General features: G+C 33.0%; 1 protein-coding gene across 1 annotated transcript in view; it reads left to right on the top strand.

The window, feature by feature from the left end:
• Positions 1 to 7,842: 7,842 nt before the first annotated feature.
• The window catches only part of LOC110032535 (E3 ubiquitin-protein ligase UPL3-like), a 73,449-nt gene continuing 53,894 nt past the window's right edge, over positions 7,843 to 27,397 (top strand). Inside the window, exons 1-5 of the mRNA XM_020736196.1 lie at positions 7,843 to 9,016; positions 16,758 to 16,868; positions 16,988 to 17,104; positions 17,223 to 17,390; positions 17,471 to 17,632. Coding sequence (XP_020591855.1) covers positions 8,168 to 9,016; positions 16,758 to 16,868; positions 16,988 to 17,104; positions 17,223 to 17,390; positions 17,471 to 17,632 — 1,407 coding nt within the window. The 5' untranslated portion in view covers positions 7,843 to 8,167. The remainder of the gene's footprint in view (positions 9,017 to 16,757; positions 16,869 to 16,987; positions 17,105 to 17,222; positions 17,391 to 17,470; positions 17,633 to 27,397) is intronic.

Raw genomic sequence — 27,397 nt, 5'->3', positions numbered from 1 at the left:
TTCGAAACATAGTGAGTTGGTCTCACCCAAGCACTGTCTGAAATAGGATATATAATTTCAGCATCTAGCCATTTTAAATTTTTTTTTAACAACTTTCATTATTAGGTTTAATCTCCTCTGAGGATCAGCTTTAGGCTTGTATTGCTCATTTAATAGAATTCTGCGCAAACAAATTGAGCTAATTCCTTTAATATCTGCTAAAGTTCATCCAAAAACTTTTTTATATCTTTTTAACATCTCTATTAATTTTTGTTCTTGAATTTCATTAATTCAGAAGATACAATAACAGGCAATGTAGATGACTCTCCTAAAAACACATATTTAAATGGATAGGTAGTATTTTTAATTCAAGTTCAGGTGCTTTAATACTTGAAGGAATAAGATTTTTATTATCATTTTCCAACAAATCTAACCTTTTAATTTTGTACTGAATATAATCTAAATCTTCTTCTATTATTTCATCCTTATTTTCAAAAAATTCTCCTTGCCTTAATTTGTCTTCAAACTCTTCCTTAAATTGCTCATTACTCAGATAATCAGTAACTTCCATTCTGAAACATTCATTAACTTTTTATATTGCAGGATATTTCATAGCTTTTGCAATATTAAATGTTACTTCTTGATCGTTAACTCTCATTATTAATTCTCCTTTTTGCACATTTATTATAGTTCTTCTTGTTGCAAGAAATGGTCTTACATTATTCTACATCAGTTCTCCCCTTCTTCAAGAAATATTCTACTCCATAGAATTAAATAAATGAAAATAAAAATAAATAATATGCATGCAATATGAGAATAAAAATCAAAAAGTAAGATTTTAAATTTAGCAAATATGCAAACTAATTTAGAAAACTACTTCTCTTTTCAAAATAGAGTAAAAATTCTAAAGAAAATACATATTTAAAATGATACTAGGTCATGAAACCATAGATTAGCATAATTAAAATGGTTAACGTGAAATAAAAGTCTTAAATTTTGAGTAATGAGAAGCTGTGTTTGATAATTGGTAAAATAAAAAAGTAAAATATGTATGATGTAAGTTTGAAAACTCATCAAATTTCTTCATTAAAAAAATAAATAAAAAAACTCATATTCATATGCATGCAAATGAATTCTGACTAAAATCTAATACATAATTTATGAAGAGTGATAAATTTTCTTATAATCTAGTAAGCTATATAATGGATTTTTGGCAAAAGAATAAGGAAAATACAAAAGTTGTAAGTTTGAAAAACTTATCAATAGCTCTTTACTAAGAAATGAATTTCCAAAATCATATTTACATGCATGCAATTGAATCCCTGCTAAAATTTAATACCTAATTTATTAAGTGTGGTGAAATTTATTATAATCGTAATTTTAGTAGTTGAGCCATTAGGCACACCATAAGGGTAAAACTTCCCTAAAATATTTTATTGTTACATTACACCTTCCAGGATTTGCTACCAAAAATGATGGCGGTGGGTGTACTTTATAGTGAGATAAGTTCTACAAAATTCTATGGATGTTTTGTGTTTCATCTAACAATGTGATGTGAAAATTTTGATAGATTGTTAAAAGACTTAAGAGGCGATGTTAATTAAAATATATACACTAGTCTAGATTCAACTAGTTTAGGCTGATTTAAAATATCTATTTAGAAAAAAAAGCTTAAGAGTGAGTAAATGGCTATTTTTGGTAGTTACCTTAGGATGCGTTTGTATGATATGGAGTAGATAGTTAGTTTTGGATGAGTTTAGGATTGTGTCATGGGTTAGAATACTCTAGCTTAGCCAAGAGCTATGAGAGGGGTTTGGAATGGTTCTAAGGGTTTATTTGTTGGTCATTGATATTAAGAGAAGTTTAAGACGTGGATAAGGGGGTTGTGAACATTTCAAAGCAAGTGTTATGGAGAGATAATGAATAACTAAAAATAAAAGTAAATATAAATACCTAATCTCACTAAAGAAAAGTTAACACATGAAATAACCAAGCACCAAACAAGAAGAGAGAAAATTCTCAGTCAAATATTTTATTTAGCAGCTAATTTAAGTCATTAAACATCAGCTCTATTTATAGGGAGTATAATGATAAAAAGTAAAAAAAAAATTTGAAGATAAAATTTTAAAAATAAAGGTAGATGAGAATTAATGGAGGAAGTTGCTGACTACCTTCCTAATTTATTATTTTTAATGAACATATACAAAAACCTCAAAGTTTGAAAATTCAAACTTTCAAAAAAATAAAATTGAAATATAAATAGCAAAATAAAAAAAAATTCAAATATTTTATCTTGATATGACTGCTTTGATGGGCCTTGAATGAGCTCTTAATTGGGCACTTTCTTTGCTCTTGCCTGGGCTTTTGTAAGCAGACATTTGCCTTCAATTGGTTGAGAGTTTGAATGTATTTTAGCCTTCACTTGATTGCAATATTTTCTTCTTAATTTTTGACCAAATCTTATTGCACCACTTAATTCTCCTTCATACAAAATATGATTTCCATTTTAATAAAAAATCTTGCATTACTCTACATCAATTATGTTATAATAATTATTTAAAAAGTGTACAATTATTGTTAGAATATTGGGCATATATGATTTAATCATAATTTAAAGATGATTATGGTAAGTTCTTAGTAGTTACAATATGTTTACTAGTGTTATTGGTGATGGTTTGAGTGTGAAAATTATTGACAATAAAAAATAACCAAACTATAATGTTATTAATATTCATAAAATATGAATGAAAAAAATAATCATCTTGAAATTTCATTATAATAAAAACATTCATGAAAGAAAAATAGTCAAGAAGCTACACATTGAAAGGTTTAATGGGTTTTGAATTATTTATTTAATAATAAAGGTATTTTAATTAAAATAAAATTTTTAGGCATATTTACTTAAAAAATTAATAATAACCATACTTACATATATTTTTTTTTGTAAAATCATATTTCTCGAATTCTTCTAAATAAATACCTTAACCATTGTTGATATGTTGTTCTCAACTCACATTTAATTCATCAAAAATATGCTAATCTCACCACCTTTATACCTCACTAGCACTCCTTTTCATCTTTCTCCATAGGTCTGTTTCATTTCTTTCCAACCCCTTTAATCCCTTCGATTTTTGATCCACTCTCCTTATATTACCATTAGATTCCAATTCCTCATTTGCTTCTCCATTTGAGAAAACCATATCAGGATCTTCTCTCCACTTTATCTCCCCTCTTTCACTAATTCTCCTACCACAAAGGTCCAAAATATTGTTTGATCTGATATGCCCAAGGCAGACGTAGGTTGATCGCCGCCATCTAAGGTGAGGGTTTACTCCTTGTATGGAAATACAAAGCCAGAAGCAAGTGGAGGCCTCCTCTTTTAATTCATTACTTATCAACCCATTTTATAAGGATTATAATGATAAAAATTCAAAAAACTAATGAGCAAATTTTGAAGAGAATGATATGTGACCATTAACGGAGGAAGATATTAACTATCTTCCTAATTTATTATATTTTATGAGCAGCCATAAAAGCCAAGTCTAAAAATTTAAATATTCTAGAAACTAAAATTAAAATATAAATTTAAATATTTCTTCTTGATATGTTGTGATGGGTTAAGAATGAGTGCTTAATAGGGCACTTTTTCGGGCTCTTGGAAGTGGACACATTTGACTTCATTTGCTTAAGAGTTTGAAAGTGTTTTAGTATTAGATTAATTCGTATAATTTCTTCTACATTTTTAATCATATCTCATTACAGTGTTTAATTTCCTCCATACAAAATGCAATATTCATTTATAAAAAAAAAAACCCATACATTACTTTTCAACAATTATTTCCTTCTTCAAGTATTTTACTTCGTAGAAATAAATAAGTGAAATAAAAAAAAATATGCATGCAATTTGAGAATAAAAAAGTTCACTAAAATAATTTAGATAACTACTTTTCTTTTAAAAATAAAGTAAGAATTCTAATCTAAGTAATCATTGAAATTATTAAACTAGATTACTAAACTAAATATTAGTACAATTTAAATGATTAACTTGAAAAAAAAATCTTAAATTACTTTTGAGTAAGAGAAACCATGTAGTGGATATTTGATAAAAGAAAATATGAAAATAAATAAGATGCAAATTTGAAATACTCATAAAAGTTATTCACTAAAAAAATCACCAATGTCATCTTCACAAAAATGTAAATAAATTCTCACTAAAAATTAATACCTCATTTATGATGAGAGCTAATTTATTATATTAATGTAAGATATGTAGTGGATTTTTGTTAAAATAATAATTAAAATACAAAAGATGCAAATTTGAAAAACTCACCAAAGTTCTTCACTAAGAAAATGAATCACCAAAATCATCTTCATATTTAGACAAATGAATCCTTACTAAAATATAATACCTAATTTATTAAGGGTGGTAAAATTTATTGTAATTATAATTTTAATGGTTGAGATATTAGGCACACCACAAGTGTAAAACTCCCCTAATCTATTTTATTGTCAAATTGTTCCTTTCCAGATTTGGTCTGCCACCAAATATGATGGTGGTGGGTGCACTTTATGGAGAGATAAGTGTTAAAAAATGCTATGGATGTTTGATATTGCATCTAATGATGTGACATGAGGATTTTATTGGATTGTTAAAAGATTTAAAGAGGCAATAATGAATAACATATAAAGACTAGTCCAGATTAGGCTAGAATGGGCTAATTTGAAATATTTATTTGGAAAAGCGGCTTAATAGTGGGTAAATTATTGGAAATGATTATTTGTGGTTAACTTAGGATGCGTACCTATGATTTAAAATAAGTTTTTAGTTTTAGATGGGTTTAAAATTTTTGTAAGGGTCAGAGAACTAGACTGGGCCTTAATTTGCTCTAGCTTGGCCAAGAGCTATGAAGAGGGGTTTGGAATGGTTGTTAGGTTTTGATATTAATAGAAGATTAAGATGTGGATGAGGGGGTAGTGAAGTTTTTAGAGTAAATTTTACGGAGAGATAATGAATAACTTAAAAGAAAAGCAAAACTAAATATGTAACTTCACCAAATAAAAGATAACATTTTGAAGCCACCAAACATAAAATAACAAGAGAGAAAAATTTCACTCAAATATTTCATCTAACAACTGATTTAAGTCTTACATATCAGCTCTATTTATAAGGATTACACTGATAAAAAGTCAAAAAAAGGAAAAGAAAATTTTGAAGGGAATAGTAGGTGGCTATTAAAGGAGAGAGAGGCTAACCACCTTCCAAATTTTTTTCTTGACTAGCCATAAAAGCCTCCAAATTTGAAAATTCAAACTTTTCGAAACTAAAATTAAAATACAAATAATAAATTCAAATATTTCTTTATGATCTGATTTTTGTTTTTTTTTCTAATGGACACTTATTGAATAGTTTTTTGGGCTCTTGTAAGTGGACATTTGACTTCCAGTTTCTTGAAAGTTGTAATCTGTTTTCGCCTTCACTTGATTTTTATTATTCTTCTTCATTTTTGTCCATGTCTCACTTCACCGCTTAATGCTTTTTCATACAAAATATGATATCCATTTATTAAAAAAACCTTATTTTTCTCTAAATCAATTTTCCCCTTATTTAAGAGTTCTACTTAGTAGAATTAAATAGATAAAGATAAAAATAAAAAATATGCATGAAATATGAGAATAAAAAAAATAAATCTAAGATTTAAAATTTAGCAAACATGCAAACTAATTTAGATAACTACTTCTCTTTTAAAAATAAAGTAAAAATTTTAATTTAAATAATAATTTAAAATGATAAACTAGGTCACCAAACCAAAGATTAACATAAATAAAATGATTAACTTGAAAAAAGTCATTTTTTTTAGTAATGAGAAGCTATGTAGTTGATATTTGATAAAAATAAAAAGTAAAGTACATAAGATGCAAGTTTGAAGAACTCATCAAAATTCTTCACTAAGAAAATAAATCAACAACACATGCTTGCAAATGAATTCTGACTAAAATCTAATACCTAATTTATGAAGATTCATAAAATTTATTATAATCATGTAAACTATATAATGGATCTTTAGTAAAGGAAAAGGAAAATACATAAGATGCAAGTTAAAAAAACTTACTAAAGTTCTTTGCTAAGAAAATGAATCACAAAACTCATCTTCACATGCATGCAAATAAGTCCTCGATAAAATCTAATACCTAATTTATTAAGGGTGATGAAAATTATTATAATCATAATTTAATTTTTGAACCATTATGCATACCATAAGGGGAAGACTCCCAAAAAATATCTTATTGCTGCAATGTTCCTTCCTAGATCTATTACCAAATATGATGGTGGTGGGTGCACTTTATGGTGAGATGAGTGCTAACAAATACTATGGATGTTTGGTGTTGCGTATAACAATTTGATGTGAAAATTTTGGTAGTTGTTTAAAATATTTAAAAGAGAATGGTGCTTAACACACAAAGAGTAGTCTAAATGCAGCTAGTGTGGGCTAATTTAAAATATCTATTTTGGAAAGTGGCTCAAAAGTGGGTGGATGGCTTAAAAGTTGTTATCTTAGGATAGGTACATAAGATATGGAGTAAATGATAGTTTTAGATGGTTTTACAATTGTGTTAAGTGTTAAAGAAGAAGACTATACTATAATATGTTCTAGCTTAGTCGAGAGCTATGAAGAGGGGTTTGGAATGATTATGAAACGTTGGTTGTTGGTTATTGATATTAAGAGAAGTTTAGGAGGTGGATAAAGGGGTGGTGAAGATCTTAGAGCAAGTGTTATGGAGAGATAATGAATAACTCAAAAGAAAAGTAAATATAAATACATAATCTCACCAAAGAAAAGTCCAACACTTGAAACCACCAAACACCAATCAACAAGAGAGGAAATCTCACCCAAATATTTTATTTAACAGTTGATTGAAGTCATTACACATCAACTTTATTTATAGGGGTTACAATGTTAAAGATTCAAAAAAAAAAAGAGAGGAGAAAATTTGAAAGAAATTGTAGGTGGGCATTAATAGAGGAAGATGCTAACCACCTTGCTATTTTATTATTTTTTTATGACCTGCTATAAGAGCCTCCAAGTTCGAAAATTCAAACTTTCTAGAAGCTGACATTAAAATATAAATAACAAAATATAAATTCAAATATTTCATCTTGATATGACTAGTGATGACCCTTGAATAAGCTCTTAATTAAGCACTTTCTTACACTTGCCCGAACACTTGTAAGCAGACATTTGGCTTAATTTGTTTGAGAGTTTGAATGTATTTTAGCCTTCATTTAATTCTCATAATTTCTTCTTTATTTTTGAACATATCTCATTACAGAGCTTAATTTTCTTCCATACAAAATATGATTTTCATTTGTATAAATAATCTTACATTGTACTAATTCAATTATTTTATAATAATTATTCAAAAGATGTTCAATTCATAATTTTAAGTTGATTATAGTAAGTTCTTAGTATTTATAATATGTTTACTAGTGTTATGGGTAATGGTTTAACTGTCAGCATTGATTGCAATCATAAATAACTAGAATGTTATTAATAATCACAAACGATGAATGGAAAATAATCATCATCATGAAATTTCATTATAGTACAAACATGCATGAAAGAAGAATAGTCAAGAAGCTACGCATTTAAAGGTTGAATGGGCTTTGAGCTTTTTATTCAATAACAGAGGTGTTTTAATTAAATAAAACTTTTAGGCATATTTTCTTAAAAAATGAATAAGAATCATACTTGTATATATATATATATATATATTTTTTTTTTTTGGCAATTGTGTGATAGTATAAAATCAAATTTATCGTATTCTTCAAAATGAATACTCAACCATTGCTGACATATTGTTGTTCTGAACTCACTAATCTCAACGCCTCCATGGCCTGAACCGGCGCTCCCCTCAGTCTTCCTCCCTGGTTCCATTTCATTTCTTCCCTCCCCATTTCATCCTTTCGATTACTGATCCTCTCTCTTCATCTCACTAGAACCATTTGATTCCAATTCCTCCTTTGCTTCTTCCGTTCGAGAATACCCTATCAGGGTCTTCTCTCCACTCGATCTACCCTCTTTCATCAATTCTCCTAGCACAAAGTTTCAAAATTTTCGTTGATCCGATATGCCCCAGGCGGACGTCGCCTGATCGCCGCCTTCCAAGGCGTGGGCCGGCTCCCTCTTGTATGGAAACGCGGAGCCGGAAGAGGGCGGAGGCCTCCTCTTTTAACCCCCCTGCTACCCGTGCATCGAAGCGCCCTCGCTCTTCCTCTGCCTCCTCTTCTGATACGCCGGTTGCATTCCGCACTCGCCAAGCCTTGAACAGCACAGCCTCCCCCGTCATGGATTCTGATAATGCCTCTGGTGGTCGCCGGGAGCGCCGTAACTTCGGAAGGAGCAATGTGAGGGACAGGGATCCTCCTGCTGACAAGGGTAAGGAGAGGGACCCCTCCGAGGGTTCCTCTCGCTTTCGGGAGAGGGAGAGGGAGAGGGAGAAATATATGGATAGAGAAGCTGAGAGAATCTTAGGACTTAGCTTCGACAGTGGCGGTGCAGATGATGACAACGATAGCGAAGGTGGCGTGAGTGCCCTTCACCAGAACTTCAGTTCTGCTAGCAGTGCTCTTCAGGGGCTTCTGCGAAAGTTAGGCGCGGGATTGGATGATCTTTTGCCTTCATCTGCCTTGTCAGGTTCCTCCTCACACCAGAGCAGCAAACTCAAGAAAATACTATCCGGGCTAAGAGCCGACGGGGAGGAGGGCCGGCAGGTAGAGGCACTGACGCAACTTTGCGAGTTGTTGTCGATTGGGACTGAGGATTCTCTGGGATCATTTTCGGTAGACTCCTTTGTGCCCGTCTTGGTTGGGCTTCTCAACCATGAGAGCAACCCCGATGTGATGCTGCTCGCTGCAAGGGCACTTACTCATCTGTGTGATGTTTTGCCTTCGTCCTGTGCTGCCGTTGTGCATTATGGTGCTGTGCCCTGCTTCTGCGCCCGACTTCTGACCATCGAATACATGGACTTGGCGGAGCAGGTATCCTTTGTCATTTTTTTTTTTTGGCTACCTGGTTTACACCTGAATCTATCTATCTACACTTGTCCTTTGTTAACATTTTAATTTAAATGCCTTTTGTCAGACTGTGGGTCTATTTGGGGCAACTGCAACTTATCTAGATAAGTTGATTGGGCATTTTTGAAACAGCTGATCTGTAGCTGTTTCTGAATAAATGACCATTCCTCCCCAGATCTGGATAAATTGTTTAACTGTTTGGTTTGTGCGTTTGAAAAACTGTTGATTTACTATTTTTTTGTGGATAAATGACCATTCCGACACGCGCAGTGTCTGTTTGCACCAGAATTGTAACGACTACTCATTTGACAGTTGAGAACTGAAAAAAAAATCATTTCATAACAGTAGAAAATTATGATACACTTCACTTAAAATTGAGTATCAAGATACTTAATTAAAATAGATATTGAAATTACAATTAATAATAAGATTATAACATTCATTTTAAAATGCAAAAAAAAATGTTATGAGCATCGTTGTTCGGTTGGTGCACGATCGAACCCCGAGCAACATTGTTTGGTTGGGAAACAGTCGAACCACAAGTGGCGTTCTCCGGTTGTGATACCGTTGAACCCCTTGCAACATTGTCCGATTGAGATAATGTAGAATCTGACGAGCTCTTTGCCCACCTGAGTTGTCGTTACAGTCGTCCGGTCTGTCTGCCCACAATAGACACTTGTAAAACTGCCGCCCGTAGCTATGTTGTCGGCGGGATGTGAGTAACAAGGACGACAGTCCGCAACAACATAACACTCGCCCGGACTTCTCTGAAAACCTATAGCTTATCTCACTACAATTATTTAAGATAGAATAGATCAGTCAGGAAATTACATGAAATAAAATAAAGTTGACAAAAGTTGGATTATACTAAATCATTTGAATCAAGCAATACATAATATAATGTTTTTTTTTTCTTTTTAAATGCTAAAATAAAGTTGGCAAAAGTTGGATGAAGTGGCTATCAATTCAAGTGTTATAGAAGTAAATATTAAATTTTTGGTGTAAGAAATATAATTGCATATGAATTTGCTTTCTCAGTCTTATTTATAAACAACTTAGTGGCTAGCAAAAAAAAATGAAATAAGCCACTTTATTTACATATAACCAAATACAATGCAAAATTATGCTTGTTGTTTAGAAGCAATCAATGGGGCATGTAGAAGAATTTGTAAGAGTTCCTTGCAAAGCAAATAAATACTAAGAGAGCCTCGTCGAAGTTAATCACATTTACACAAGAAATATCAATGTTTGGTGACTAGAAATACACCAATTGGAAGTTAAAATTTTCCAGAAATACACTGCAAGCAAACTGAAATCAAAGCTAATAACACAAAACACACGTAAAATTAAAAGGAATTTTGGCAACTTTATTATTGTGTCAATAGAAAATTGAGTAATAGCACATATTGCTCTGTATAAGACTCATTTCAACTTTTCAAACACACATAAAATTATATTATATTAACCAAACCACACTCAACTTTCATCGAATCTGAATTGGTATTTGAATATAAGAATTACATAATAAACCTCATATAAAATTAGTTATAGAAATCCCATGTTTTAATACACCAAACTTATATTCTCTGCAACTCACCCTACAAGTGAAAGAAGTAGAACTATTCCTCATAGGACTTCCTTACTAAGGCTTTTGTTCTATATCTCCTCATTACTTTTGTTGACTTGCTCTAATCTAACTGATTTTATTCATTAACTTTTTGTCCTCTACTACCTAAACGAAGCACCAAGAAATGAAACTACATCCTTATTTCATCGCTTACTCCCTTCTATAAATAGATACAGTGAGAGAATCAAGAAGCTATCAATAGATACATGAGCTCCCGTTACAACAACCCCAGTGAACATGCATTCAACTTCTCTTCTACTACTGGATCAATGCTATTGAATTTTAACTTCTTAGCTGCTGGCACGACATGCACGACATAGGAAATTGAATTAGTTAAAGCAGTTCAATATAACTAAAAATGAATTAAGGAAATGGTGAAAGGTATGCCACTACCTCTAGTTTTTCAGCCCACGAATCCTTAGGAGCATCTATTGTCCGCTTCTCTGGATCCCATCTCAAATCTGTAGTTCCCCTCTTATGTTCTTTTCATATTTTCTAGTCATTTTTTAATTGATCCCGCTTATTCTTAAATTTGCATCATATCATAGTCTTTTCATGTCAATTCCTTGAATTTGATCATAACATTTGCCAATATTCTTTGTTAAAATATGTCGTTGGTTTATTTCCCAGCTCGACCTCCCTAAGATAGAGATCACAAAAAATATTGGTGGCATTCCCGTCTCACATGGCCGATGTTCCATCCTCTTTGCTCTTAATCATTGCACGACTTACTAGTAAGTGGGAAATAAAAAAAGAATGCATTCAATAGCATTAGCATCAAATGTTGAAGGTTATTCAAACCACCAAACTTAGAACGAACAAATCTAAACATATGACAATAAACCAAACAAATGAATAAAACTACTTGATTTAAGCCTTCGAGGAAGACATTAACATTAGAGTAGCCTTTAAATGTTTCATAATAATGTTGCTACATTTCCTAGCTTTGAACATTGAGGAAGACATTAATATTAGAATAGCATTGGGGAAAGAATGTGATATGAAAGTAAAAAGACAAATTTTAGGAGACCACGAGACTGGTGGGAAAGCAACGTGATTTAACACCAAAATCCTAATGAGATAGTTAAGATTACAGCTAGGTGCGAAAGCAAAAGGTATACTTTAGAGGCTAGTTATGTAAATGCATAAGAAGTGCTTGTTACTATATGTAAACCTTCCAATTTTATCTCTTGCAAGATATCAATCATAAAATCAAAATTTCAAACCTGTTTGAGCAAAATTCATCTTACAAAGAGTTGGATGATAAAAGAGACCCGTGGAACATTTTTAGCTCTTGCTATAAAATAAACATACATTTTATAATCCTCTATCACAATAAAGAAAATGCAGTGTTAAGATACCCCAGGTGCTAGTTCACCACTGGTAGCCAATTGCACCATATATACATGAACTCGTAATTCAAGGATCCAGAGAGCTCAAAGCTTGTGCGAAAAGAACACTGGGTATCTGATCAAAACGTTAAAAGTAATATGGAATGGCTTAACCAAATTAAGAATAATCATAAAAAATAATATTAATAAAAATAATAAAGGGAGAATTACATACATACCACTCAATTCCTATGCATTTACAAATCTAATACCAAAACTACAATTCAATTTTTAGATACAAGCCATCATTATCAATGCATCAAAAGTTCTATTTTGCTTTCTGAGTTAAAATGGTGATATTATTTTTTAATGTTATACGAAAAATTTGGGTGGTATAAATGTAAAAAAAAAAATCAAAGTACTAGTGTTCGATATAAAAATTCATGGGAATTAGGAGGTGTGTATGTAAATGCCCCAAATAATAAGGCCGCTGCCATTGTTTTCAGCATGTCAGAGCACGCCAAATGTAAGTAATATTACATATAGAATAGTAACAGGCGTCAAATGAACAAAAAATACTTGCAACAAGATGCTGACATAGATAATAATCCACGTTGTTATTTGTCCTAAATATCATTAGGACAGAAGAAATGACAAACCCATCGCCAAAATTTGTCTAAATTGAATCTTCAGCCAACTAAAAACCATCTTAATAAGGCACGATAGGAACCTACATTATATATTGTTGTTGCAGTGCGCCGTCACTGGTTAGTAGGAATGGGGGTGATTATAAAGGATGCTACATTACGGGTTGGTGCTGGCCTTCTTGACAGTTTTTTTGTGCCCATATACATTCTTATGCTCTCTCATATTGTGTGTCTGCGAGGATCTGATGCAAGCTCTGAATTTTGTGGCAGTGCCAAAAATCTTTTGCTAACTTGACATATAAATTAATTTTATTATTTGAAGTGGGTGAAAATTAAATATTTACTTTTGGGAATATTGAATAACATGTGCTTCTCTCTCTCTCTCTCTCTCTATATAATATTAAAGGGAAGAAGATACAAATAGGTTATATGAGCAGACCCGAAAGTAGGCACCCAACCCACACGATACAACACAAAAAAAAAATTCAAAAAAAGAGAGGATACATATAAAATAAAAAAAAAACTCAATCCACCAGGGCGCGGAAGTAGTTAGGGATGGCCCAATTTAGTCCTGCCTCTGCCTTTAGTATTCAGAAGAGGGCCAGCTAACAGATTGGTGAGGTGCGTACCATTATCCGAAGTAACCAAAGTATCATCCATTAAATTCCTTAGCTCAAGTAGATCTCTATTCTTCTTCTTCCTCCTGGAAGTGTAAACCTGCCATTCGAATCAGGTGGTGAAGCTGTAGCAGAAGGATTGCCAACCGTTGTACCCACAATAGTTTCTAGTATGTGTGAAGTATGAATTGTCGCCTCTACATCGGATACTTTCTGAAGATGGGGAGTTGCAAGGTTCTTCTGATTATCAGTCCGAACACTATCCTTTGTAGGTAAGGATCCTTCAGTATTGTTTTCAAGAGGGTTTAAAGATGTAGGTTGCCCAGCAGAGCCATCCAGCATCACATCAATCGCAGAAATAATAACAGTATTGTCACATTAATCGAAGAAACAGTAAAAGTATTGTCAAGGGGGGTCCACGGGAGCATTTAGATCAGTCACCAAATCCTGTCTTGTGATAGTTTCCTCCTCATGTGGAGCAGATATGTCCAGAGCAATAGGGTTAGACCACTCCTTATTCACTTGAACTTTAGGTTTCAAATTAGGATGGAGCTTGTGGCATTTTTCAAGGGTATAACCAAACATCTTACAATGTGTATAATAAGAAGGTCTGTGTTCCATGATGATTTGTTGTCAATATCCATTATGAGTTGTGCCCAGCCAGCTGCAATAATATCAGGTAAAGTAATATCCCTTTCCATAAGTATTCTTGCCACAGGGGTCTGGTTAGATTGAAAGTCGGTAGATCTAGCTTCATAGGATTTCCAAGTATGACCCCAGATGTATGTATGTATGTATGTATGTATGTATATGAAAAAACATTAGATGCCAAGATTTTATTAATTTATGTGCATCATATATAATGATATATTAAAATTTATGGGGCATGTGCCCCACATGCCCACTCCTCTAAATTCATTCTTGAAGCTCTTTTATGATAACTTGGAAACTAGTTTTATAAATATTAATATGAAGTTAGTTGATGTTTAATTTTCTTCTTAAGTCATAGTCAAATTTCCAAGCTGCATGCTACTTTCTGTATATCATATGCATTTATAGGTGTGTTTAAATATCTGTAGACGACTATGATTGGTTGTGAATAGGGGTGATTTAGAATCATGTTGTTGATTCAAATCCATCGTGGGACAAGATTGCTAGTTCCATTGGGAACATCATAGAAGTTTTAGAAGAGCCTAGAAAAATTATATTATATTGATAAGCAGATTTTGTGGTGGAGTGAGGAGATAAAACAAGTCATTAAAAAAACAATATATTTTAAAAGATGCGAGAAAACTAGAAATCTTGTAGCGAAGTCAGTGAGAATGAATCAGTTTTCGATGATTTATGCGTAGATCAAATGTAAGTATGAAGGTATATAAAATATATAAAGCAAGGGTTAAGAGGTTTAGGGAATTTGATAATGTTAGATTGCAATGAGAGCCGAAATAAAGTTATCATTTTGGAAGAATGTAACCCAAAAAAAAAGTATTAATAGTTAGGAACAAATGACATGTTCCAAATCATGATAATTATAAAGGAATTAAACTTATTAGTTGTACTACGAAGTTATGCAAGGGATTTAAGGAATATAAAAAAATTATGCCAAAATATGAGAATCGATTCTTTTTATTGTCTATAAATTCTTTTATGAAATCATTCTTTTTACAAAGAAAATTAACCGTAAATTATATAGATTTGAGAAACTATATTTATATGTTTCTTATTGGCCTTAAGTAGGCTTATGATCGTGTCCCATGAGAATTAATTTGGTTCCTTTCTGCTAAAATATATATATATCAGAAGTTTGTTCTACTTATTAGTAATATGCTTGTGAGAGCATTGATTTGTCTTTTGACAAAAATAATTTCTTGTTATGGCAGGATTATGTTCATGATCAAAATTAAGGTTTTTTTTTTGGTATTGAAATTTTAATTAAAAAATGATATTCATAATGAGGTGCCTAGATGTATGTTTTTATCAGGTACATTGTTCAAATTAGTTAGAAATCTATTAAAAAAGATTTTGTAGGAATAATGTAGCAATTTTAAAATATAAATAACGAAAATCAATGGAATGAATATTTACTATATGATATTTAATGTTTGTTGGTATCATAAACTGTATATTGTATTGCTCATGTAGATGAATAAGGTTATAGGTGACGATATAACTTTTAGACTGAAGGCCGAGTAGTTAAAATAGTGCGATTCCTCATTAATATTATGCAATGTGATATTATTATGGTAACTGGATTGTAAATTTGGTAAAATCACAATTGGGACAAGAATATTACATTGGTTCAAAGTTTTACCATTAAAGAAGTCATTGATAGCCAAGTTGAATTCGTAGAAATGAGAAAGCCTAGAGGCATCTGTGACAAAATTAAGGGAGATAGATTGAGGAATTTATATGTTTGAGTGATAGTGGGATCATATGCTATTGTGCACGTTCAATGAAGTTAGAAGGCACAATTTTAAGACATCCGGGTAAAATTCGGCTCAAATGATTAAGAAGAGAAGGATTTAATGGTTAGAAGCTATCAAAAATATTTTTGCAGAATAAGTTTAACATACCATATATCTCTCAATCAAAATAAATAGAGAATAAAGATTCATATAGTTGACCACAAGTATTTGGAATAATGTCAATGTTGGTGTTTTTTTTACAAGTTCAAAAAGGCTTATCATCATTAAAATATCATATCATAATATCTCTCATGCTTTACGTGAATGTTATTAACACATTAAATTTCACAATCTATTAATATTTAGTGACACCTTAGATTTTAAGACATCTGTTGAAGCTTCCTGATAATTCATCTTGCTGTTTAGAACTAGTTTCAATAATTTTTTATTCCAAATTTTGACATACTGGTATATTTAGTTCAATGTGTATGTAGTTATGTATCTAAGGATTCATATTAATATGTATAGAATAATAAATATGCCATGGTAGGATTGTTAACTTGAGAAACTAACCCAAATTAAGAAGAATTGTTTTCTTCTTCGTAGTCGTTGTTATATAAAATCTAGTTTGGTTAAGGTGTTATAGAATAAGGTAGGCTGTATTATATAGTGATTTTTCCCCGAGCAAACTATCATGAAGCCAACCCCCTTGACCCCTGTCCTACATAGTATTATTAGATAAAAGAAGGGAATTTGCCAGATTTTTAGATTGTTGCACTTTATGTTGTGAACTCATAGTGCCATTTTCATATTCAAGAATGTTGAGTACGTCACCTTACAGGTACCTATGTAGTGTGTTGGCAGTCACACATTCATAATTGCAAGTTAGACTTTATACCTTAAGGAACCAGGGAAGATCCATTGTCCCTGTTGAAAAATATTTGCTTTATTTTGCAACAATATAAGTAGTGGGTATATGTTTGTTAATTTATTCCACTATGCCCTAAATTTAACGCTTTAGTGGACATTTTTTGTTCTTTGTAATAACTTATAAATGGGTTTAATTGGTCTTCTTCAGTCTCTTCAAGCTCTCAAGAAGATTTCACAAGAGCACCCGACTGCTTGTCTGAGGGCTGGGGCACTTATGGCTGTTCTTTCTTTTCTTGACTTCTTCTCAACTGGAGTTCAGGTAAAAAGGTTCTGCTCTTTTTAGTTATCCAGTAGTGATAATCTTGCCTTTTAAAATTGATTTTGGAAAAAAATCATTTGTTTTATTAATTACTCGTACTTCTTAATGATGCTTATTAGAGGGTGGCGTTATGTACTGCTGCCAACATGTGCAAGAAGCTTCCGTCCGATGCAGCTGAATTTGTGATGGAAGCAATTCCATTGCTGACAAACCTCCTTCATTATCATGATGCGAAGGTATTGAATGTACTGAATCTTAAAATGGAAAAAAGATATTTGCATTGGCTACTTTTTATTAATTTTTCTATTTAACAATATTTTTTTGGGTTGTAATCACTGCTAAATTTAAGTCCAGGTGCTTGAATATGCCTCCGTTTGCCTAACACGAATAGCTGAGGCATTTGCTTCGTCTCCTGATAAATTAGATGAGCTATGCCATCTTGGGTTGGTTGCTCAGGCCGCTGGGCTAGTTTCCTTGAGTAACTCAGGAGGACAGGCTTCTCTTAGCACGTCGGCGTACACGGTATCTATATGTGAAGGCTTTGATGTGATTTATTTTGTGCTCCCTTTTCCTTATTGTTTTAACCATTTTAATTATTTCAGGGATTGATACGCCTCCTGTCAACCTGTGCTAGTGGATCACCATCAGCAGCTAGAACTCTTCTTCTCCTTGGCATCAGTGGAACACTAAAAGATATTTTGTCTGGTTCTGGTCTTGTTGCTAATGTTTCAGTTCATCCTGCATTAGCAAAGCCATCAGAACAGGTTTTGGATGCTTACCTTTTCTCATATTCTCCTTCACCAACCTACTTGGCATATAATACCAGTTTTCTTTGTGCATGAAAACTTAACCTACTTATGCCTTGCTTATATTTTAAATATTTTTGCTACGATCTTATGATAATAGTTTATTTTGTCTGCTGTACGTTCTGAACGATAGCCTGACTTTGATGTTATAAAGGAATTCTTATCATTGTTATTTTAATGCATTTGCCAGATTTATACCAGCATGTTTTATAACAAAGCAATATACAGGTGCTTAGCCCTGACTATTTGATTCCCTAGTACTTGGATGGATGGTAGGTTGTTAATTGTATAATTTTACACATATAACGCTATTTGAGGTTGATTGCTTCTTGCTTTTGTATGGGCTTGTTTGGGATTACTTTTTTTTATTTTAAAAATATATTTTTTTAATTCATTTTTTGCATGTATTTATCTTTTGTTTTTAAAATCCACTTAATATGTTATACCTTATCATATATATTTTTTGCTTTAAATCAAAACACACACAAAAAAATAAAAATAAAAATAATAAAACAAAAAATAAAAGTGGTCCCAAAAGACCCTAAGCTTTTCAAAAGTTTTATGTTTTTGTTTCAAGTTCAATGAAGATGCCTTCTAAGACTGATTAAAGAACTTAGGCTTATGCTATCTGTTACAAGGTTTTGTTAAAGTGTCAGGCTGTGTGTGTGTGTGTGTGTGTATCTGTATAGCTGTGTGTTTATGTGCATGCATGTGCATAAGGAAGAGTACTTCACTCACCAAAAAAAATTCACATTAAAAAATGGGATGGGTTTCATTACTTAAGTGAATCAACATAGTACATACTGTCTCCCAATCAAAGGTACATATAATATACTTACTATTGTAATTGGTCCACCTAAGCAAAATTTAGATAAATACCATTTTGTGTGAATTCGCTTGGGGTGCATGACAAGTTTCATAGGGATAAAATCTTTGGGCACCCTATTTCATTTGGTGCGCAATGCTTCTCTGCTTGTCTTGATTTTTATTGTGTACATATTGTTTAGGTTTGATATTGAAGCTTTGGAAGACTTCAATTCATATTTATCCCATGGAGTGACCAAAGAGGCTGAAATGAGAAAATAAATTGTTGACTAATGCTCGGCTTGATAAATAAGTACAATGGAAAACTGAAAATATTTTGATTAGACGAATTTTTTTACAATTTCATGCTTCAATTAAAGGGGGTGGATGGCCTTGGTGGCTGAAGTTCTGTTAAAGTGGGAAAGTGCATGTTATGATTTAATGATGTTGTTTAGCTAGATCATGCGATGATGCGAGAGAGATGATGGATAAGGTAGATAAGGTGGAAAGAGAATGGGTAGATGCTTTGGGGTTGGCTATAGAGTACATTTTTAGTGGGATTGATGAATAGTAAGTATTGTCTTTATATTAAGGGAAGATACAAAGAGGTTAGTCATTCCTCATTTAATTGTTTAAATAGCTATAACTAATATTTTTTTTAGGATATGTTGACCTCCAACCCTACTGTAAGAGGTTTATCTTACCATAGGAGAGAGTAGTGCCAATTTGCATTAAGGTCATTAAGGCTTTATTTGAGGCAGCTGTAACATATTAAGAAGCTGTTGAAGAATAATTTGATATTGCAAAAGCTGTGGTGGTTATTATAATTTTTTTTTTTGAAAAGTCAAACCGCAACTAGAAAACTCTCACCACACCTAATCAGGAGCGGTGGGAAAATGCCGGTTTCAGCAGCAGCTGCTAAAACACAGTTTTCCCAAACGACTAAAATTGCAGTGCGGTGTTGCGCCGCTGCCGCATCACTGCACCAAACGGAGCCTAAGTTGCAATTGAGGTGGGTGCGATATTGCATATAGTGTGTATGTAACAAAAAATTTTTGTTTGTGGAAAGTGAACTATTTTTTGCTAATTGATGTTGTAAATACAATATAAATGAGATACCTCTCAATTAAAATTTTGTCATCATCAAAATTTGCCTTTATTCCAACATAAATCCTTAATCTATTCTATGAATGCATTTTGTAACAATTTATCTCCATGTTATCTTAAGTTTATGCAATTGCTTTTCTAATTCTATATCAGTTATTTTATCCATATAATATTGAATTACATTTATCCATATGACTTCAGGTTTATCAATCTTTCTTTACAATCCTTCAACATTTATTTTATATGCCCATCTATTGACTACATTTTGTACACCTGTCTATATTTACAAAACATCTTAACCTATTTTTCTTCCTTATTTCATTATACCTTTAATATAACCATTTATCCATTTTTCTTGTTTTGCTACACATCCACTTTTATATTTTTATTTAGCTTAGCAATCTATGATTTATCTTAGGGAGATTACATTAATATTGCACTCAGCAAGAGGACAACATCTGAACAATTACAATTTCCCATCGATGCTGCTCGGGTGCCCCCTCTTGAATCCACTGCTAACTCCAACACTATTACTAAACATGTTAATCAAAAACTTCTAATGAGGTAACCGCCATGCCCCCCCCCCCCCCGCAAGCCTACCCGAGCCTTGCTAAGAATGGTCGTAAGCCCAGACCACTTGATCATCATCCAACCAGCTCTACGTCTAAGGTTGAAAACTCTTAGGGAAACGGTTTGCAAAGCTCACTTTGACAAGGAACTTCTCAATCTGGGCCCGACAGGAAAACGTTTTTGCAAGAGGAACCAATTAATGAAAGCTTAACAATCGGCGTGGTCACATCTCCTTTAGTGATCCAATGAGTGTGATTCTTTTTTGGAATTGTTGCGGGGCTCGCAAGGAAGCGACGGGTCATTACTTCAAGAATTTTATTGGGGAACATAATATTCTCTTTATTGGTATGGTTGAAACTAGAGTATTACTATTTTTTACAAGAATTTCTGGCATATTATAAAAAAATGAAGTTTTAAAAGCGATTTATGATTTTTTTATTTCCTATCACATGCCTGCTATGTGGAAGGAGTCTCTAGTTGTTCTTTTTCCTAAAAAGGATTATGCCGACTCTCCAAAATTATTTCGACCTATTAGTTTTTGCTATACCATTTGCAAGGTCATTGTGAAGATTCTCGTCCATCGGCTAAAGGATGTTTTACCTTCACTCAGCTCGGCGGTACATGGAGCTTTTACTCCCCAAAGGTCTATCTCTGATCGCTGCCATATTGCTTTGGAGGTTATTAATAAGATGAAACATTCCATAGCGAAATCCGGCCTTATGGCTATTAAGGTCGAGATGGAACAACCCTATGATAAAATGAATTGGTCTACGCCAAAATTTTGGATGTTTGGGGCTGCCCTAAAACATTCAAGAATTGGACTATTAATTGTTCTCTCAATCCTGAGTTCTCTTATCAATGGCAAGCAATCTCCTTGGATTGAGGCGGCGTGTGGATTCCGGCAAGGGTGTCCTTTATTCCCATACTAGTTGATTATATGCTCGGAGCTTCTTTCTCTGGCGTTCTCTCAAAGAGCTCAACATACTGGTATCAAGCTTACTAAATATTCTTCCCTGTTATCACATTTTTTGTATGCAAATGATATTATTCCACTCTCTGAAGCTAATATGAGAGCCACTAAAACCCCTATGAATATTCTTCATGATTATTGCAACTGGACTGGACTGTGTATCAACAACTCTTAAATCAACCATCTTATTTAGTAAGGCTACTCGTAGGAGCTTAATAAGGGGAATTTCACGTTATTTAAAGTTTAAGCAGGTGGAGGAGCTTGACTGCCTTGTCATAAAACTGGCTCTTAGGAAATTATATAATACTAAAAAAGCTACGGCTAAATTCCTGGGTGATGCAACATGTTTCTTTGGCCGACAGAACCACTCTGATAAATTTATCCTTACCATTTCCATGTATGTTATCGCTCATTCTGAGGTGCCCTCTATTGTTCTGGAGGAAATCGAAAGGTGATGCAAACAATTTCTATGGAAGAAAAAGCCAACTTAACATGTTATTCACTATATGGCCCGGGAGAATCTTTGTAAGCCTCTTTCTCATGGGGGCTTTGGATTCCATGCTTATAGAAATTGGACGGGCCCACTTCGTGCAAGAATTGCGTGGAACTTCGTGCAGTGTAAGGATTCGTTATTTCACAGGTTAATTAAAAGCATTTATGACGATAATATTTGGGTGCAAAATTTTAAAAGAAAATAATTCTCTTACTTGGAAAATTTTATGTAATGGTTCTAAGGCTCTCCAACATGCTGTTCGGTGGAGGATTGCTAATGGGAACAAAGCTAATGCTATGGATGAAATTTGGATACAGGATTTGCCTCTCTCCAAATGGCCATGCCCTCTGAATATTGATGTTGTTGATGATAGGCGGGTTCCACAATTTATTATGGATGGTCATTGGAATGATGAGGTGCTTCGCGAGGCATTTGGCGAGGAGTTGCGTATGAAAATTTCGGGTATTACCATTCATCATGACACTGCAAAGTATGGTCTGAAGCTTCTTCGAACTCACTCAGGTAAAACGATTACCACATTAGCCTATGAAACAAATTTTAAAGTTTCGATGAATGATTGTAGCTGGCTCAACAAACTTCATATGCATCCTTGGGATAAAATGCTTTGGTGGCGCTTTATTAATGATGCTATACCGACCCGTACTTGGCTTGTTCGAAGGGGGCTTACGGACACCATCAATTGTCCACGGGGATGTCCTGATTCAGAGACTAGAGATTTTCTTATTACTAATTAATCATTTTTTTGTAGAACTAGATATATTTTGCTTTCTTGGGGAATCTCTATTCCACATTTTGATAACTTTAGTGAGGCTATCATAACACTTAGTAAGGTGCCTAAAACCAGAGTGCCACATGCTAGATGTGCATAATCATACCTATGGCACACCAACTATTATTGTAGCTAATATTCTCGAGGCACTCAACTTGCATAACACTTTATCCTTTTCTGGAGCAATGGGATGCTAGCCGATCTGACAGTTCGGTTTATATTCATCTTATCTGAACCCCCCACCCACCCCAAACAAAACCGCCCTTCACTCTCTCTCTCTCTCTCTCTCTCTCTCTCTCTCTCTCTCTCTCTCTCTCTCTCTCTCTCTCTCTCTCTCTCTCTCTCTCTCTCTCTCTCTCTCTTGTTTGTCAACCTTTGATGCTGGAGAGCAAGGGTCTTATTGTTGAAAGTGACAACGTCAACGTCATTCACTTTTTGAGATCTACCATGAAGCGGGATATTTGGAGCCAACAACCACATGATTCACCATATTTTGCTTTTTTTTCTTTCTTTTAAGGAAGTTTTATTTTCCTGCATTTCTCGTGATTGTAATAGGGTCGCTCATTTTTTGTGCTAAGCGTGCCCATAGTGTTTCTTTTATTTTGTTACATATAGATGATATAGTGACCTTTCTACTGTACTTGTAGATGATAGGGCTTATTTTTGTACATCATAGTTGTATAGCTGCATAGTTTTGTAATTTTTTTTGATATAGTAATGCAAAATGCATATTTTAAGAAATATTGCTATTTACATTAGAAGCACCCTCTTGCATCCTTTTTTCAAAGTTTCACTAAAATATTAAAATTTATAATAAAATACCCTTATTTTTCTATTTTATCAAATTCTCGCACGCTTAAATATGTATTAGGTTATTAAAAAAATGACATTTAATATTTATAAATATATAAATTTTGGGTACTAATTAATTTTTATTGACTGAAACTCTTATCCATATTGCATTGTAGGTTTAGAAAATTTAACCCAGTCTCTGTGATATTATTTTATCTCATAACAATTTTGTGTTACAACATTTTAATCACCATCATTAATTGTGGATGTTATTTTTTTCATACATAATTGATCTAAGATACTTAATCCTAAAACACGTCATTTTTATCTTATAAAAATATTGCTTAATAATTGTTAATTCTAAACCCATTTTTATTGCGTATTGTATATTAAATTTAAATTATTCCCTTCCAACCATTTATCTTCTAAAAGTTTGCCTAATTATTTTGACTTTTCATTTATTTCAATCGATGTCTTGCCCATTAAGACGTTGTCATATGGGAAAAGCACACACCAATCGATCTCACTTTGAATATTGTATGTAAACATCTCTATTGTCAATACATGAAGCTATAAACTAAAAGCTAAATTTTTTATTGAATTGATTTTAATTTTTCTCTTTGATGATACCACAATATCTTCTAGTACCTGTCAGCTTCCTATTCCATATTTAAGCAAAACATAGTTTGAAACACTTTTTTATTCTTGTTACAAATCACACTAATTCTCAACTAGATCAAATAGTTTTTTTAGCTTCATAAAAATCATACGACGATCTATTTTATTTTTGCTGTCTATTCTTTTCCATTAATTCTTTTAACACAAAATTTTCTATAGTAAATCTTTCTCAGATGAAACCAAATTGATGATATCAACCTAAATTTTCTAATCCTATAGTTTATTGCCATGTTTAAATATAGTGGCGGGTCTACATACAATTACCCTTTCTCAATTCATATGTATTAATGAGAGCTCTATGCAACGGTTGGTTTTTATGTTCCATCACTCTCCCTCTCTCTCTCTCACAGACACTCACTCATAATATCATTGTATAACTTATAAATTTGATTCCTGTATAATTTTCACAAACATGATTATTTTCTTTTATTATTACCAAAATGCTTTGAATCTAATCATTGGGATCCCCTGTCATTAAAACTCTATTGTGAAGTTCTTTAGCCAAACCATTGCAATATCAATCACAACTTCCCAAATTTTAATGGTATCTCATTTGATTCTAAATTTTTATGCTCATACATTTTTTTAGAGTTAGCCCCACCTTATTTTTTTTAAATCAATCTTTTTTTTTCATTTGATTCTATTAAATGTAGTTTTTTTAACAATTATTTCATAATTTCTTGAAGTATTATTTCCAAATTTCTTTGATAATTTTAATCAAGATCTTGTTAACTTAGCTTCTAATCCATTTGCTTGATAAATATCTCTAGATTTTTCTCATGCATAGCTGTTTTATATTTTTTTCCCCTTATTGTCTAGTTTACTATATAATTCATCAAAGCCTATAAATCTTTGCTCATTATATAAATTACCAATGCGTATAATTCTTTGGGGGTTTTCGGTGTTAAGAAAAGAATTTGATGGAAGTTGCTTTTAAGGAAAGTTTTATGATGACTTGTCGAGGGTCAATGAGCACAATGAAATGGTCACCCATTAGCCAATAAATTTTGAATGTCCATAATTAGATGACAACTTGTGTAGAATTTGCCAATAAGTGAGAGGATAATGGGTCTAGTAAGCGTAAAAATTCTTTATCAAAAAGGATAAAAGTAGGTTTTCCTTGAAAAGTTGTAAGCTGATTATGTTGAAAAGTTTTTGAATTATAATGAAATAAAAGTGGAGAATAGTTAGTTGAGGAGGGGAACTAATTTGCAGAATTCGAATTACAAACAACATTTGCAAAGGAGGGCAGGGGATGATGCATAAGCGGCTTAATCACCATAAAGGGAAGAAGCCAACCTCAAAATTATTATGAGTCACAAGAGGTCATCTCAATGGTGGGTCACCTAAGTCCCTGAGAGAAATCAATGCATGAAGATTTTGAATCTGAAGAGGTTTTGATGGAACTACAAGTGTATGTGATGCTCTAACAGAGATCAACATAAGAGATTGAGACCAAGAACATATGAGAAAGTGCAAAAGTTTATTGCTGGTGAGAGAGAGAGAGGTAGCTGACGTGATGAGTGCTGTCGAGAAGGAAGAAGAACTGCAAAAGAGACCCGATCTGGGCACATCAACATCAACAATAATCTATGAAACTAAAATCTCAAGCTAGGGAACCATCAATAAAATCAGATCACACGAGGAAGATAACCACACGAGATAGCACCGTGCAAATGCCGTGTGAAGCCCATTAGAGATTGGGTGCATTTGCAAGAAAATGGTGATTGCGGGAGTACACCTCATGAATGGCTTGGGATGAAAATGTCCTTGTTGAGGACGACCTCTGACGAAAGTAATTGGGGCGCCATACGTCGACTAGGTGGTATGAATGAAGTGCAAATAAGGTAGTGTCGTAACGGTGGGGGCGACAAAGCTTGATGAAGGCATCGACAATTCCAATGTTGCTAATGCCTAGAGTTGTTGAGTACATTAACGTTTTTGGCTCAAATTAAACTTGAAAATTTTGATTCCAGTTTGACTTAAGATCAAAATCATTCAAGTTAAATTGAAATTAATTATGTTACTAATGAAATTTTGGATCTTCTGTCATACTGCCTACTATATATTTTATGAAAATATTTGGTTCAAGTTTACTCGAAATGTATTTAAGGAAGTTTAAAAAACTCAAAATCGACTTCAAATCCGGTTTGAGTTTGGGGGCAGAGCTCAAAATAAACTTCATTTAAATTTGTGTAACAATGGAGTTTCAATTTTTTTTAGTCATATTATTACCTATTTTGTATACATTGTGAATCCTCACATAATTGAACCTATTAAAATCTACATGCTCATTTTGAGTCCTCTCAATGTATATTCTTTCTTAGGTGTTTTGGGAGATGTAAATCATGAAAATTGTTTCAAGAAATCTAAAGAAAATATTCAAGAAAAAGCGCAAAAGAACAAGAAAATCACAAAAACCAGGAGATTTAACGTGGAAAAACTCACACAAAACAAGAAAATTGCAGAAAACACAAGAGATTTAATGTGGAAAAACTCGAGAACAGGAAAAAAATCACATTTCGACATCACGTCAAGAAATCCACTATGAGTAAGATGAGGAGAATCATATAGTTTGAAATACACTCAAGCCTCTTCACAATTTGGAACACTCGAGGACACTCCTCTCCTCTCTTTTGCACAATAAAATTTGAAATCATAACACATCCTTCTTAACAAAACCAAAACTTTAAGTGGAAAATTGCCAAAGGTCAGTTACTATTGCTCGAGCACCGTGATGCTCTAAAGGGCGCTGCAGTGTCGTACTTTTGGGTTCTGAATCTGGATTGGGTATGGCGGTGCTGTCATTCAGTCGCTTGGGAACTGTTGGCTCGTTAGGGCGATATTGGTATGGCGTCGAGGAACTTTTTCCCTTTTTCAGAGCACTTGGGTGCTAACTAGTTGGCCAGGTTGTCTTTTTGCTCTTTTTGGCACCCTCCCCCTTCAAGTTGGATCAAAATGAATGTTGATGGTTTGCAACTTTCAGGTGCGGCGGGTGTTGGGATCATTATTCGGAATGAAAGGAGGAGCTAATCAAGGCATCCATGTGACAACAACTTATCCATTGGGATAGTGCTATGGTGGAGATGATTGTGGTCTCCTCTCTTTGTCAATTTTTCGAGGATTGGATGGGTGAATGCAAAGGACTTATTATAGAAAGTGACAATTCCATTGTCATGGACTATTTTAGGAACAACTTGGACAAGCGACAATGCAGGCAACCGACTTCCGTTAATCCAAATTTTGGCTTCTTGCTCATATTTAAGCAAGTCAATTTTCACATATGTTCAAGAGCAAAGACAACACAACTAATATTGGTGTCAAAATGGCTATAGATAGGGATTTTATTTTGATTAAAGTAAGTAATATAGATACTCTCTTTTTGGCTTGTCAAGAGGATAGGGTTCATTTTATTCATGCCCAAGGGGTATAGTTTCTACATATTTTGTAAACCTTTTGTTTTAACTTATTGCGATCTGCATATTTCAAGGGAAAAATTAGCAGTTATATATATATATA

Source organism: Phalaenopsis equestris, unplaced genomic scaffold (genome assembly GCF_001263595.1).
Source record: "Phalaenopsis equestris unplaced genomic scaffold, ASM126359v1 Scaffold000964, whole genome shotgun sequence".
NCBI classification, from domain to species: Eukaryota; Viridiplantae; Streptophyta; class Magnoliopsida; order Asparagales; family Orchidaceae; genus Phalaenopsis; species Phalaenopsis equestris.
This window is presented reverse-complemented; position numbering and strand designations above follow the sequence as displayed.